The sequence below is a fragment of the Mixophyes fleayi genome, chromosome 1 (genome assembly GCF_038048845.1).
Source record: "Mixophyes fleayi isolate aMixFle1 chromosome 1, aMixFle1.hap1, whole genome shotgun sequence".
NCBI classification, from domain to species: Eukaryota; Metazoa; Chordata; class Amphibia; order Anura; family Limnodynastidae; genus Mixophyes; species Mixophyes fleayi.
The window spans coordinates 272,536,333-272,552,974 of record NC_134402.1 but is presented as its reverse complement, the minus strand read 5'-3'; the positions used below and the strand labels follow the sequence as shown (position 1 = coordinate 272,552,974).

The 16,642-nt window shown below is 37.8% G+C and overlaps 1 protein-coding gene across 1 annotated transcript in view; it reads right to left on the bottom strand.

Moving 5' to 3' along the window:
• The window catches only part of SVEP1 (sushi, von Willebrand factor type A, EGF and pentraxin domain containing 1), a 291,067-nt gene that overhangs the window by 68,405 nt on the left and 206,020 nt on the right, over nt 1–16,642 (bottom strand). The window contains 7 exon segments of the mRNA XM_075204846.1: nt 4,196–6,981; nt 7,693–8,365; nt 10,061–10,228; nt 10,801–10,992; nt 12,076–12,160; nt 12,811–12,987; nt 16,511–16,630. Of these exon segments, the coding sequence (XP_075060947.1) occupies nt 4,196–6,981; nt 7,693–8,365; nt 10,061–10,228; nt 10,801–10,992; nt 12,076–12,160; nt 12,811–12,987; nt 16,511–16,630 (4,201 nt within the window).

Below are 16,642 nucleotides of genomic sequence, written 5' to 3'. Positions count from 1 at the left end.
GTTCTGACAGCTTCCTTTCACATTAAAGAGATACAGTTGATAATAAATATCAGCTGAAAAAAGTAGTATGCGAGGCATTCCTGTCCATGAAATTTATAGGTATAAAATCAACTTTATTGATAATAGTTGTTTAAAAAGATTTAGATAAATAACCAAATGTCATAGAAGTCGGTGAATTAAAAATTATAGAAGTGAAACGATTATAATAAAGTGTTAGAGAGATAAAACTTGACCCATAGGAAAAGCCGGTTATCTCTATAGTATATCAGTTACGTATATTAATTGCATATAGCTTGATATGTTAATTGGTCTGATTTCAAAATAGATTCCTTTCACAGTCAGCATTAACTTTCTTAGCAATTTATGCTACAGTAGGTCTTCTGTGGGTTTGGACCAGACAGGCTAGTCTTTGCTCACAACACGCATCAATGAGCCTTGGGTGGCCATGACCTGTCGCCAGTTCTCCGGTTGTCCTTCCTTAGGTGCAAACTTCTGCAAACACCCCACAAGAACTGATGTTTTGGAGATGTTTTGACCCAGTCATCTAGCCGTCACATTTTGACAATTGTCATAGTCACTCCAATCCATACACTTGCACATTATTCCTGCTTCCAACACTTCAATTTCAAGAACTGACTGTTCACTTGCTGCCTAATATATACCACCCCTTAAAGAGATAATCAATGTTATTCACTTGACTTGTCAGTGGTTTCAATGTTGTGGCTGATCGGGTTCATGCAATGTGGATAAATGTTGGCATTGTTCTTCTGGCTGATTAAAAAAAACAAAAACTTACAGAACCCTTTAAAACCTCATGAGAGTGTAAATAATGTATGTATAAAGCCAAACTACAGTACACTAGAACTTAAGTATACACCTCAGTAATATCAATCCACTTTCTCCCTTAAGTAAACATGCTATTCTTTGGCCTCCAGAGCTTGACTTCAAACATCTAACAGGACAAATGAAGGGCACATGAATAACATATACCCACAGGCCAAATCAAAACCAGCCTAGAATGTAAAATAGACTTATCTATGTTAGGTGAATTGTAGGGTTAAAGAGGGCATTTGCAAGTGAATAAATGTGCGTCTTTTTGGATCAAGGCGGAGGTCTTAGTAGCTTGTGGTGGAATTGTAGAGCATGTGAGGGGCATATGGGGGCATTTTGGCATGAATGATATGGGCATGTCGAGGTTCTTCTGGGACTGTTTTTTCATTGTTGAAATTAAGGATAATGTGCATCAATTTTAAAGGTTTGTGGGCACATGTGGAGCCCTGGAAGAATTTTAGATTGCCCATCACTGTGCTAGGGACTCCAATGCTACTGGCACCACCATCAGATGGAGCGGTAGGTGTCCCAGTGCAAACAGAGGCCTTTGCAATTGCCACAGAATCTGTGCCAGCATTGACCAGCTCCATTCTGTACACCATCTGGAGGTGTGGGTGGAAGGGACTTCATGTTGCATTGCCCTATATGAAGAGATATATTGATGATATGTTTCTCCTATTGCATTGCAGCAGGGAGACCTTTGTGGCTTTCAATAATTGGCAGTATGAAACTTTCCAGCATACAATTTACAATAACAATATCACATAATTTTTGGGATACTCAGAAATGTAAAAGAGACAAAGATTAATTTGCTAAATCTATGGATATAAATACTTTAAGCAGAGAACAGCTATCATCCAGAACAGTGATGGGCAAACTTTTTCATGAGCGGGCCAAATAAAAAAGAAAAACTTTAGGCGGGCCAATATAATTTATTAAAAAACTCAAATATCGAAATATATAATGCACATTTTTTGAATGGGACGGAAGGGTGTTATATTGCAGTGTTACCTCTATAAGAGCAGCGATCGTACAGACACAGCACTTATTTCAGCAGGTTGTTGCAGATCCGTCTTTCTGGTGAGCCACTAACTGACAACACAGCAGCCAATCGAAATCCGCCTTAGTATATGACCCAGCCCATCTCTTCTCACATGACTTTCAGCCATTAGGGGGCAGGCAGGTGTTTGAGTGATTGACATACGAAGTGTCCTTTTAGGAAGGAGCATGAAGTGTAATGGAGGAAATAGCTGGGAAGGCATAAAAATGAAGGTTCTGACACACAGGGTCGGCCCTAATAATTTTATGCATATTTTAATGAAATTTTTTAAAATATTGGCGGGCCGGATCTGGCCCACGGGCCGTAGTTTGCCCATCACTGATCCAGAACATCTAATAAATAATTTAACATTAGGAAAACTTCTTCATTTTAAAAGGATAGTTGGTGAACCAAAAGTAATTACTATCAGCTAAATGAAATGGCTCAGATAGTTATGAAACATGGTCAGGGCCGCCTTCAGAAAAAATCGGGCCCAGTACGGGTCCCTGTGCCACCCGGGCCCCCCCATGAGCAACACATACTTACCTGGGGCCCGCCGCTGGTCTCCGCTATTCTGTCTTCAGCCTGGCTGTCACCGTGACAGCCAGGCACCAGGATCCGATCGCAGGGGTGGAGGAATCATTCCCCCTGCGATCATGTGATCTGTCTGCCTGTGACAGATCACATGATCGCAGGGGGAATGATTCCTCCACCCCTGCGATCGGATCCTGGTGCCTGGCTGTCACGGTGACAGCCAGGCTGAAGACAGAATAGCGGAGACCAGCGGCGGGCCCCAGGTAAGTCTTTGCTGAGCTGTTATACCGGGCCCCCTGGTGAGCCTGGGCCCGGTACAACAGTACCCCCCGTACCCCCCTGATGGCGGCCCTGAACATGGTTATCCTGGAAATGTGGTGGTTTAGCATGCTGAAGTAGTCACTATAAACTGGAATGATTTTAGCAAAGAACTCATGGCTCCCCTTGTAGCAAAACCTTTTTAACAAATGTGCCATAGTTTTAGTCAGCTCACGTACTAAATAACTGTTCGTATTATTTCAGAGCTCAATGGTATCGATATGTTTTGCCCCGTGTTTAGTTAGATGAAAGCTACTCATTGGTTTTGTACTTTACATTATTTATCTTGAGTAACTCATAAATCTTTGAAACATGTTTAGAGTATACTGGTGAAACATTTGCTTTTAGACTTAGGAATAAGAATGTTATAGCTTGTGGAATATTCATTATGTAACTGCAACCTAATTCTTTCTTCACATTTTTGTTTTGTGTGTTTAGACTTTATATTATGCACACTTGTTATGCTGGATTACATTGTTCTGTAGCTAATAAGTTGAAAAGACATCACATGGTGTTCACATTTGATAATGCTTTCATGTATTTGTACATTTGTTTTATATAGCACATTGCTTTTACTTTTTTACTGCACATATTTGTTCATACGCTGATATATGGACCATGTCCTATGTCATTAGAGAGGCAAGGGTGTGTAGAGCATCATTGGAGGTACTTTTAGGGTATAAATGGAAGGTCAGTATGTATACATGTTAATGCTACTATTTGGACAAACAGCCCTATATTTAGCAGTAGATGTTGACTGTGATGGGAATCTTGCACCTGTCTGGAGGCCAAGCTGGTTCATATTCTAAAGTAATATCTAAATTAAAACAAAAATGAAAACAAAACATGTTTTTCAAAGCTTACTAAAAAGACAAATACAAATCAACACATATTCAGATGTATACACAAGCCCACAAATCTAGATGATTTTCTGGGGATTGAACGTGAAGTAGCGTGTACCTTGAAATGCGCACGATACAACAGAAGTGTATTTGCACACATAATGATAGCACTTTTTCCTGACTTTAAAAGATATGTTAATGTATTAGTGCAGGATGAAATGGTAAGGTATGTAGGGTAAGATGAAAAATTATAAATATTAATGACTTTACAGCAGCACTACTGGACAGGGATTTTAAGATAATTTACAGATAAGCAATGATATTTTAATGAAATTTGGGAATAGTATTACAATATATACTATAAAAATCCACATATTACATATTATTATTAAATAAATATGTAATGTTTTTGGGATTTTTGCAAGCAGAACAATTATTATTTTACAAAGGGTTGGATACCTTATATAACTTCCTGGACAAGGCTAGTTGCATGGTGTTTTTTGCATTATATACCCAAAAGATCCATGTTGAAGCTTTTATGAACTAAGCAAGTGCCATGTAAATATCTGTTGAAGGCCTGTCAATAAAGCATATTATCAATAACTTTTATATTATACAAAATTATTCTTACCGGTATTCAACTGTACTTCCATAGGTATAGGAATTACCATATGTCACAGTGTTGGGTTTGATGGGTGGGAGTCCACAGGAAAGTAACTCACAGTTAGGGTAGGGTTTACTCCACTCCCCTTCTTCTGTGCACACAAGATCTGGTTTTCCATGCATAAGGTAGCCTGTGACACAGTTGTATATGATTGCATTCTCAGCTCTTGAACTGCTTCCATTAACAAACGCATAGGCAATTATAGGTGGGGGGCCACAAGAAACCTTTCCACAATAAGGAAATCCTGAGTTCCATTTTCCTGCAGACTGGCAAGTGAGTTCAGAATGTCCAAGCAGCTTGAACCCATCATGACATTTAATTCTGACAGACTGCCCACAGCTAAGATCTTCCCCAATAACCTCTGCATTATGGACAGATGGTGTGGGACATTTGCAAGGTAGACAAGTGGGGGGGCTTCCACTCCACAGACCATTAGGTAAACACTGTCGTGATGAACTTCCATGCATTTCGTATCCAGGGAAACAAGCATATTTTACATATTCATTGTAACTGAAGCCGGAGCTGTTAAGAAAACCATGAGAAATATCTTCTGGAGGACCACAATCTATTGGTTCACATAGTGGTGCTTTTACATCCCATGTCCCATCCATACCACATGTAAGCTTTGGGGCCCCGTCCATTTTATATCCTTGGTTACATTTATAAAATATTTGACTTCCAGCACCATTGTCCGTTCCTAGAATTTCCCCATTAGCTATAATAAGAGGCTTTTCGCATATGATTTCTGAACACAATGGCATTGTTCCACTCCATTGTCCATTCTCAAGACAGGTTCTGTTCTTGTCACCATGGAGCATGAAGCCTTCATGGCACAGATACTCAACATGTTTTCCATAACTGTATTCATTTCCTTTGATTAGACCATTTATCAAGGCTGGGGGCTGTCCACAAGACACAGGGATACAGATAGGTTCCTCACCATCCCATTGTTTATTTTCTTGACATGTTCTTTTGCTTGAACCATATATTTTATACCCCAATTCACACTTGTAATGTACTACACTCATAAACGCATAATTCAAGGCTTCTATGTGTCCATTTAGAATTGTGTTGGGTGGCTTGCAGAATATCTTAGCACATTGTGGCATTTCATTGCTCCATTTTCTGTTAGATAAGCATGTGCTATTATTCAAACCAATAGGTTCAAATCCTGGCTTGCATTTATAATAAACAGTGCTATCAAGTAAATTTTCAGTGTAATTTACAATGCCATTTTCAGGAGCTATTGGTATGCTGCATTCAATAGTCGAACAGACAGGGGCACTCCCATTCCAAGTTCCATCCTCTTGGCAAGCTAAAACTGGCGTGCCTAGAAGTTCATAGCCATGGTAGCAAGTATATAAAATATATGTTCCATATAAAAAATCTGATACTTCATTGCTAATATCTTTAAGTGAATAATTACCATTGTTCCAACTCTGTAGAGTGGTTGGAGGTTGAGTAGTGACAAGAGCATCATTCATTTCATTTTTGAAATCCCCATGCACCAAGTACTCATCATAGCTAGTATACTGACCAAAATCAATATGTGGTGGAAGACCACAATCTGTATGCACACACATAGGAGTAGAGCTGGACCAGCCTGAATCTTCACATGTTTGTATGGCAGGTCCAGTCAACTGAAATCCTGGCATACAACTGTAAATAATCATAGCACCATACCTATAATCAGCTCCTTCTACAAAGCCGTTGTCAATAGCCTGAGGGGGATCACAGGCTATCTCTTTACAGGTTGGGGTATCACTGTCCCATTCTCCAGTTTCCATGCAAGTAAGAACCTGCTGTCCTTCAAGTCTGAAGCCTTTGTTACAAGAATAGGTTACAGTTTGTCCATAATGAAGACTTTGGGACGAACTTCTGCCATTTGGGATTTCTTTAGCTGCAGGACATTTAATAGGTTTACATATAGGCATTCCACCAAGCCAGTGTCCATCCGCTCCACAAATTAATGTAGAATTTCCCAATAATTCAAAACCAGGCTTGCAAGTGTAAAGAACTGTGCTTAGGTAAGCAAGTCCCTGAACATCAACAATTCCATTAAGAATTTCATCTGGCTGAGGGCACTCAACTGGAACACAACTTGGAACATCAGGACTCCATTCACCATCTGCATTGCATGTTATTTCAGATGGCCCTTTGAGTAGAAAACCATCCATACAAGAGTACTGAATTGTACTACCAAAATGAAGAGAAGGCACTGATTTTGGGTCTCCATAATCAATATCTGGAGGCTTAGGACAGAGAACAAGCTTGCACAAAGGGAAAGTATCATTCCAGTGTTGTGACGGCAAGCATCGTAATACCGAGGAGCCCTGCAGGATATATCCGTCTCTACAGGAAAATTTCACAACACCTATTTCATTGGTTATTTCTTTTAGGACCAACTGGTTCTGTAACAGTGGTGGTTCTTCACATTTTGATGGCACACAGGAAGGTAATTTTTTTTTGTCCCATTGTCCATTTTTCTGGCAAGTCCAGCTTGTATCCCCAATGAGTTCATAGCCCTCATCACATACAAATTGAACCTTTGAACCAACATCAATAGTTGCCCCTTTAATGGAACCATGTTTTATAGGTGGCAGTTTCTCACAACTTAGTAGAACACACATCGGTGGGGACTCACTGTACCACTGTTTGCTGAATTGACACACTCTTTTACTACTGCCAACTAGTTTATAACCAGGTTTGCACGCGTAAGTTACTTCATCTTCCAATACATGTCCAGTTATTTTCTGTAGAAAAAAAAATATGTTATAAACATTTTAGGGAACTGTATCAGTAAACATGGGTATGTGACAAAACACACTGTAATATTTAAAATTTTCATTTTGGTGGCACCTACTGTTTCTTAATGACTATTCTGGAAAGCTAGTATTGACAGAGTTGTGTTTTTTTGAATAGTGTTATTAATAATAAAAAAAAAAAAAAAACATTTAGGTTTTAGTGATTTTTTTTTCTTTCAACCATTCACTTGGGATGCATGTCTGCCTCCTTTTGTTTTAAAAATTAAATCGACTTCTCTGGCTGTTGGGGATATCGACCCCCAAGCATCATGAAGAACCATCATGCAAGAGCCAATCACAGAGTCAAATTCAGTTTGCATAAAATTGGCATTACATGACAATGCCATTAAAATCCTCAATTTATCTCCAGCTGTCAGGGAGTAAGACTCTAAAAAAAGAAGTCAAATATTTTTAAAGCCTCAGCCTCACTAGTTTTCCTCTGTGGACCAATGGGCTAAAGTAGACATTATCAATTAGTGAAATCTTCTTTCCTGTCTAGAATATTATTTGATACAAATCCTAAAATTCCGGCGTCACTCTTTTTATATTATCTATGATGACTTTTCATTTTTTTCAACAGGAAAATAAATATATATCAGCTTAAATTGATCATAGAAGCATTACACAATAAGCTTAATAAAAAGAAATGAACACACACACCTCTACAACCCCATTTTGAAGTTCCGTTGGTTGCCCACAGGACACTGGTTGACATGTTGGCAATTGGCCACTCCATTCTCCAGATGCTTGGCATGTCCGTTTCTTCTCCCCGAGTATGTAGTAGCCTTTATCGCAACTATAAGCTATCATTGCATCAAAGCTATAGTTTTTTCCACTGATGTAGCCATTCTTTATACCAGGTGGTTCTCCACAGCGGACTGGTATACATTGGATAGTTAAAGGTGATGGGTTCCATTGTCCACCTCGCATGCACTCGATTTTGGCTGAAGTGTTTAAGACAAAGCCTTCCATACATTTGAAGCTGACTGTTGTGCCAGAAACAAATTTTGATTTGCTTATCGATTCCAGGATGCCATAAGCAACAGATGAGGGCTTCTCACAGAAATCAGCAATGCAGCGGGGCATTTCCATCCCATCAGGTGGTATCCACTTTCCTTGAGCATTACACAGCATTTTAGTGTTATCAACTATAATATACCCATCTTTGCAAAAATAATCTGCAGTGTCTCCATAGAGTCGATGAGCACTGACTGAGAATGCGTGGTCAACATTTGGAGGTTCATCACATGAGACAACCATACATTGCGGAATGCTGTCACTCCAGCTTCCAGTAGATAAACAGCTTATATCTTCTGGACCAACTAATGTGTAACTACAAAAAAAGTATCATGAATTATATTATTGTACAAATATTACTTAAGTCAACCGTTTTAACTCTATATTTCATCAGGACTGTCAGACATTATTATTTCGCACCCTCAGCATGTTTGCATAATATTTATTTCAGTGTAGTGCCAGGAACACCTGTGCAAATTATGTTGCTATCAAATACATTTAGGGCCTCATTTACAGAGGAGACAGTTACATTTAAAATGTTTACAGATTAGTTCCTGATTCATCTAAGGACAAAACCTACACTCAATTTCCGCTTAAAAAACGTGCATGGAACTTAAGCATAGATACGACCGTAATAAAAGCGGATCACAAGATTTATTTCAATTTTAATCTTGGTGTAAGTACGCAATGTCTAAACGTTACTTGCTGTATGTTAACATTAACAACTCCTAATACTATAATCATTAATAAAAATATATGTTTTAAATATATATATATATATATATATATATATATATATATATATATATATATATATCTTTTTTACATTAAATACATAAATCAGAATGTTCTTAATGTGGTCTGTACATACTATGCATTTTTATATTCTCTCTTTCTTGCATACAAATGTTCTTTGCTATCTAGTGGCATGCATATCTGTAGTTTTTCATACAGACGATGCCGTGATGGTTATCACTATTAGTCAGCACTTACATCTGCCTTGTAGCTGGTGTAAATGATACAGCTAAAAAAATGCTCTTTAGAAAAACCCTGGACTTGAATTGGCTACCTCTACGTCCTAGGCATGCTCTTATTGCCTACGTTTATCCACCCCTTCCCGACCCAGTTTCGCCCCTCAGGTCAAAGGCAGTAGTAAGTATGTTTGGCCATGAATTGCACACAATTGCATTCATTGGTGTAAAAAAGTCTGTTTCTGAGCAAGCTCAGAGTTATTTCATGCAAAAAAAATGGCACACAAAGGGAATAACGTTCGAACATGAATCAGGCTCAGAGCCAAAATTGCAGTGTAAAAATGAGGCTGCCTAGTACTTGTGTGCTACATGCAAAAGCAGATAGTGTTTTTCATGCATGCAACAAAGTGTACCCCTTGCATTACAACACGGTTTGTGTAGGAGCAAATTTGCGCCGTTTAACTAGATGTGCTCCTAAATCTACTTTACCCAGATATTTCCATCTGTATATACTACTAAATGGCAATAAACTGTAAAGCATACTAATAAGGTATAAGAACATTAAAATCTGCTTTCATAAAGAGAGGATCAGATGGATATAACAACCATGTCCCCATTCCCACTGTGCTCTCCAATTACAGTGATTAAAATCCCATTTAGCTGCCTTTACAATATGATCACGGTAAATTAAAAAGAGCAAACTGCTGAAAGGTGACTCTACATACTAATGCAATGCTTTTCAAATTCATAAGTCACGACATAAGAGAGGCTACAAAAGTTTGAAGCTTATATATATATGTGATGGGGTCAAAGCTGACTGGATTGGATTATTGCAACCTGATCGTACCTGAGAGCAATTAGGCCACATACATGGAGGGTCAAACTGCACAGATACGATCAGATTATGATCGAATATGATCAGAATGCAATGAAAATTAACTGTATACATTAATCTGGCCAGACATGCTTTCAGTTGGCTCAATATCGCAGCATGTGTGTCCCCAAAACAATAGAGGTGCCCAAAATCCTGATTTTCATACCCTTCTTTACACGCGTATGTCACTACATTCCCAAAGGTGAAGCCCTTTCCTTTGTAGGTGGCATCTCTAACAGAAGGCGGATCACCACAGGACACAATCTTACAGGCTGGAGTGTCACTGCTCCAGTTACCAGAAGCTTCACAAGTCAAAGTTGATGGACCCTGCAAACTAAGAAAAAATGTTGCTAATGAAATCACAATCGATAGCAATAAAATAATAGCCAGTGGAAACTCAAATGAAAGCTATATGAAATACATGTAAACTTCTTGATTATTTAATATCAATACATTGTCATCTGTACAGATTCCTCAAAGGTGTAGCACGGTAAAAAAAATCTGCCTTTTTAATAAATTAATTAATAAAGTCAGGATTGAAACAAGTAGAAAAGAAATAAGGTGAATTATTCAGATTTAAATAACAACAAGTGGTAGAATTAAAAAAGAATTAGATATATTTAGGGGCAAATTCAATTCCCTGTGTTGTTCTTCAGAACAATGCGGGACACACACTATAACTGTTACTACGGTAAAAGCTGCGCATTATTACCATTAATACGGTAATTTAAATGTGCACTTCGGCACTGCGAGCGAAAATCAGTGTTGAAATTACCGTACTTAAAGTAATAATGCGCAGCTATTACCGTAGTAACAGTAATACTGTGCAGCCTGTGTTGTTCTTAAGACCAACACAGGGAACTGAATCTGCCCCTTAGAGTGCTTTATACCTTGCTTATACATTACCTATATCCTGTGTCACATGAATATGATGCAGTTGATTTGAACGCAAGGCCAGCGAATGTAAAATTTCCATAAGCTATTTCCTTTGGTTTGGAGCATGTGACTGATTCACAAAATGGGGCTCCATGGCTCCAGGAACCATCAGCAAGGCACACCGTTTCTTCATTACCAATTAATGTATACCCTTCATTGCATCTAGAGCAAGAGAAACCATAAAACATTCAATACATTACTTGCTTATTACAATTATTGGCTGATAGATATTAATAAGTACTTATGGCCGGGATGATGATGAGAACACTGTGACATTTAGTGAGTGGTGCAGTGTGAATACATGAAGGTCAGAATACATCCGGATTAACAATGAGGTTGATTTATTAGACAGAGGGACAATGAAGCTTCACACATGCCCAGAAGGTAACAGCAGTTAGACAGTGATAATGTGTAGGAATGCGACCTACACACACACAGAGATAATGGAGCACACTGATTCCTAACAAGTACGTACCATCTCTTCATACTATCCAACACTATGTACAAGTAGGCACAGACTTATGACATTGGCCCATTAGGAAATCACTGCAATGTCCCATATTGCTCATATCAGCAAAGGATCATTATTGGCCATGGACACAAATGCAGTCAGAAGATGACCACAGATGGCCCCTTTCAGGGGTGGGGGGATGAACAGCCAGATCTCAGCCAATTTGGTCACTTATGTGTATAGTCAAATTGGGCATTACTCCTATAGCCTTGCACTCATGGTAACAACTTTAACTTATATGTTTTTGGCTTGGCAAAAAAAATATTTTTTTTATTATTGCAATACTGTGTTAGCCAGAAAAATCTATGTGATGTTAAATACTTTCGTGTCAAAAAAGACAAAAGTATTATAGGAGTGATACCTTTATTGGCTAACCCAAAAACTTCAAACTCCAGCATAAGAAACTGAATATCTGTATAAATATTGAACAATCCAACAGAAATGTTGTCATTTGGGCCCCAGGACCACACCAACGTCACTTCTGCCATGGTGCTAAGCCTCTCAGGTGAGACAGCGGTTTACCCACCAATCTGTATATATGTTGGAGGAAATGTGATTCCTGCATTATCTGTGGTTCAATAAAAGAAAGACGTTTTTGTGAAGCTAGATACCTAACTCTTCTATCTTTCTCTGTGTTTGGTAATATGGATCAAACATACGTACAGTGTAGCATGAAAACATAGAACGAATATATATGCTTTGGAATAGTATTGAAATAATAAAGCAATGTTTACCTGAATATTACGGTTTTCCCATAAGTGAAATTAGAGCCCACAATGCTGCCATGTTCTGGAATTGGTGCTTTACCACAGGACACAGCTTTACAAAACAATACATAGATATAAAATTAGAAATGTTAAATTCTATTTATTGAATAATTTGAACAAAAACTGTCGTCATGTATAGGAAAAAACGCATACTTATTTGTGGGGAATATGCTAACTTATTAACCAGGGAGCTACCATATATACAACATAGACTAAATTAATAAATATGAAAACTCAAGAGTGGTAGTAACAAACAACAAGTGGATATTTCATATTATGTTGAATCAGTAATGAAAACTGATGAGAAGTGATTCTATTTCAAGGAAAATAGTACTCTCTAATCTAGAAATAAGAGGAAGGTTAATTTCCAAATTTGTATTTGAAATATATTTCCAGTGGCAAAAGTAGCACTGAAAACAAAACAAAACACAAATGATTCATATTACATTAGTATAATAGTAGACTGTCAATAAGTAACAATTTTCATGTCAGTAAAACAGAATGTTCCTGTGAATATATCACGTTTAAAAATGTTTGGTACCAATAACACTGAAAAGTATGGGCCCTTATACCACTTTGTCTTTTAATACCAGACATGTTTTTGTACAGTATTTGTTATTCCCAATTGTAAAGTGCTGCCTAGTATGCTTGTGGTATATAAATAAATGTGTAATAATAATATAATATTAATAATAACAATACCTTGGCAGTATGGTATTGCAGCGTCCCAGTTACCAGACTCTAAACATGTCATCCTCACTCTTCCAATCAAGTCAAATCCCTCACTGCATGTAAAAGTCAGTTCACTTCCAACACCAAACTGGTCACCAGTATATTTGCCATTTTCCAATTCACCCGGATCATTACACTTCACTGGTTCTACAATAAAAACAACTGATTAGAGTTAAAATTAAACAGGACAACACACCAGAGCAGGCCTGTAAATCTATTGTAAATATGTCAGTTATATTAAGTACCTAAACTGGCATTTTCTCACATTACCAAATAAGAATGTCTATAACCCAGAGCAGGAACTGTTTTTTATTTAAAACATTTGTGTTGTTTAACTGAAGTACCCACTAGCTTCCTATGCCCTAAATAGCTCCTCTTCTGAATACAGACAACAATGGCCCTTTAGTCGGGGAGCTGGCTGGTTATAAACCTCCATCCCATTAATCAAATTTGGGGGTCTATTAATGAAGTGTCACCAGATTTCAGTAATAGTTATTTTTTATCGTTGCTTATCATAGCGAGGAAAAAGTGAAGTTTGGCTGCTATTTATGAACTTTATCTCACTGGAATAACACCATCGAAAATTGTTTTTTCTAACATGACATTTCTACACAGAGAACACTTTCCTCACTGGCTTACCGTAGGGTCAAAAGAGTTTCAGCACCCTGAATAGTGGCATCGCACCTACACCGAGCATGTTGCCATCCAGTGTGAGGTGGAGCGAGTAGAGAGGGCGCTGCTGGGAGCCCAGAGACTGAATTGCTCTACAGCCTAGAGAAGGAGTGAAAGGTCGTCTCCAGCAGAGGTGGACTGGCTCAACCGTGATCACTTGCCGGATCTCGGCAACAAAATGTTGGCGTATGTGCTCCTTGGTGAGTGTCTCTGATCACATGTTGGCTATACTGGCCACACACTGAGGACACACCATGCCAACTGTTTGTATAATCAGTAAAAACATCTGTTAGTTTTGGAGAAATCTGGACCTCTAGACTTAACACAAAACTGCAATCAACCATAAACCTTGAGAAAACAGCTGTTTGTCCATTGCATTAATCTCCAAAACGTATGACAGGCTAATGCAGGAGATATCAGAGATTTCTTCTGCTATAACCTACTTTGCATGGGTTACTGCAGCCCCCACAGTTTGCAGAGAAAAGCATTGCTTTTCACTGCAAACTAACACCATCTCAGGATGGCATTAGCTTACCTGTTCCTATGGGGCCCAGAGAAGCCGGAAATATTTCACATCATCCCCCACCAGGTCAAATTCTATGTGCATGTGCGGACTACCATGCATATTTCAATTTTGCATTCACCGCCAGCACTAGGCAAGGCTCTATGGTTACAGTTAACACATTTCCAATGCATCACAGAGATACTGATTATTTCCTGCAGTAAAGAAACAAAAGAAAGTGCAAAATCTGATAATACTTCTAAGGATCACTTTACATCAATTACACAAATTAAAACAAAAACACACTGTCACTAAGAAAACACACAATAATAATAACCTCAAAATTATTTTAATATAATATTAATGTATTCAAACAATAAAACATCATTATTAACCATCGGATACAGATTGATCTGATACCACTATTATACAATATTAAAGAATATTGAAATTAGACTGTCTATATATCAGCTTCCATAAGCATTACGTTTACAACTGACACAATAATTGTAAGAACATAAATTGCATGTCCCAAATCCAATATAAACTGAAAAAGGAATAGATCTTTTTAACTTAAACGGTTAGATTATAAATGGATAGATATCAATTTATCCAGAATAGGGTCGCACTCAGAATGTATAATAGAAGTCTGTCGTCCTAGATCAAAATATGCCTAGAAAGTCTTCAGCACAAACAAGGACCATATAAAGATGGTAATAGTACATGTATTTTCCTGAGGATTAATCAGATCCAGATATTCAAGTCCTTTGTCGTCAATACCACTAGCAGGTGATAAGGAAACAACCTCCAGATATGAGTGTAAATTAGTCCACCTCAAATGAACTATCCAATAATAAAGCTATCAGAGTTAGAATGTTCCATTCTAGTAAGCAATAGCCAACATGCCATACAATCCCTGCAGTAATATTAAGTGATCCTACAATACTGCTTAGAGAACTCCTGGATCCTCCGTCCTGGACCGTTTTAAAAGATTTTTCCGTTTATTGGAGTTGCTCTCCAACGCTTCTCACTCTTAGGTGTGGAAAAGATGGTAACCAGGTGTGTCTGTCTCTAAGGTCGATGAACAGACCTCTCCAGTGCATGTCCTGTTCAGAGTGTAGTTGTATACTATTAACGCACACTGTTTAAAGATTTGAAATAGTGTATTGGTATAAAAGTCTGTAGATCTCTAAAAAATATCCATGACCACTTGCGAATTTCTCCACACTAGCTTGATGATCAACCAATCAAAGTATACAAACACTTAAACAATTAGCTGTTTAAAGTTTTCTCAGTGACAATATGGTACAAAAGTCTACTGTTAGCAATCCTCATGCAAATAGCATTTGGGTTAAACAGGAGCATTTCTATGTTCTCTAATATTGTAAAACTTTGAGCCAATAAGAGGGGTGTTAACTTTTAAACACAAATTTTTGAGACTATAGATTTGTAATAGTGGTATCAGATCGATCTGTATCCAATTATTAATAATGATGTTTTATTGTTTTAATACATTAATATTATATACAAATATTTTTAGGGTTATTATTGTTGTGTTTTTTCTCACCGACAGTGTGCTTTTGTTTAAATCTGTATAACTGAAATAATGTAATCCGTAGAGGTATTATCAGAGTTTGCACTTTCTTTTGTTTCTTTTATGGTATATAATAGGGATTTCCAGGTCCCTTTTTGAGAACTGCAACCTGGGGGTAAATGTATGAATCTCCGGATTCTTCATCTCCGGCGTGTTCAGCCTCTTCAGCGCTTAAATTTAAAGCGGCGCTGCATTGTAAAGGGAAACTTCCCTTTACAGTGCAGCGCCGCTTTAAATTTAAGCGCTGAAGAGGCTGAACACGCCGGAGATGAAGAATCCGGAGATTCATACATTTACCCCCTGGTGTCTCCTTTTTGGGAATAATTTGATATTATTTTGAGTGGGTGTGAGACGCGTCTTTTATTTAAGCTTATTGCACTCTAGCGCCAATTAGGTTTTTTCTGCCTATTTCTCAGAATTTCTCTATTCTTCAGTCTTTTCTCAGAGAAACTAAAGCTATTGGTTAGAAACATAAAGTGTTCCTCTTCTTATACATATTATGTAACTAACATATCTAACAGTCTGCATTGTGTCCTTTACAATGTCATCCTTTACAAATCTCTAGTGGTATAATTTGCAGAACACAGCATACTAAAAACTGGAAATAATGACAACAAATTGTAATTTCTGTTAATCCCCATACTTTTAGAAACTAAGAAATACATAAAGAAACTCAAATGTTATTGCGAATATGGGAGTTTCACTTGCTTGCACTATTACCCATCTGTAATATTTGTGATAGCAATGATTACAAGGAAACACACATGAACATAGAATGGCAAAGGCCAAGACAGAATAATCATTGGTATCATAAATCAGTACCAAGAAAGGTACAATAGAGCTGCTGTGAGTCTCTTAGAAGTGTTGTGTCAGTAGCCGCCACACCGTTTTTAAAACTTTACCTGAACATGTTTTCCCGTCACCGGTGTATGGGGGGATACAGGTACATATGTAAGAGCCATTTGTATTTTTGCATGATGCATGTTTATCGCAATCTGATCCAACAGCACATTCATCAACATCTTGAAAAAAAT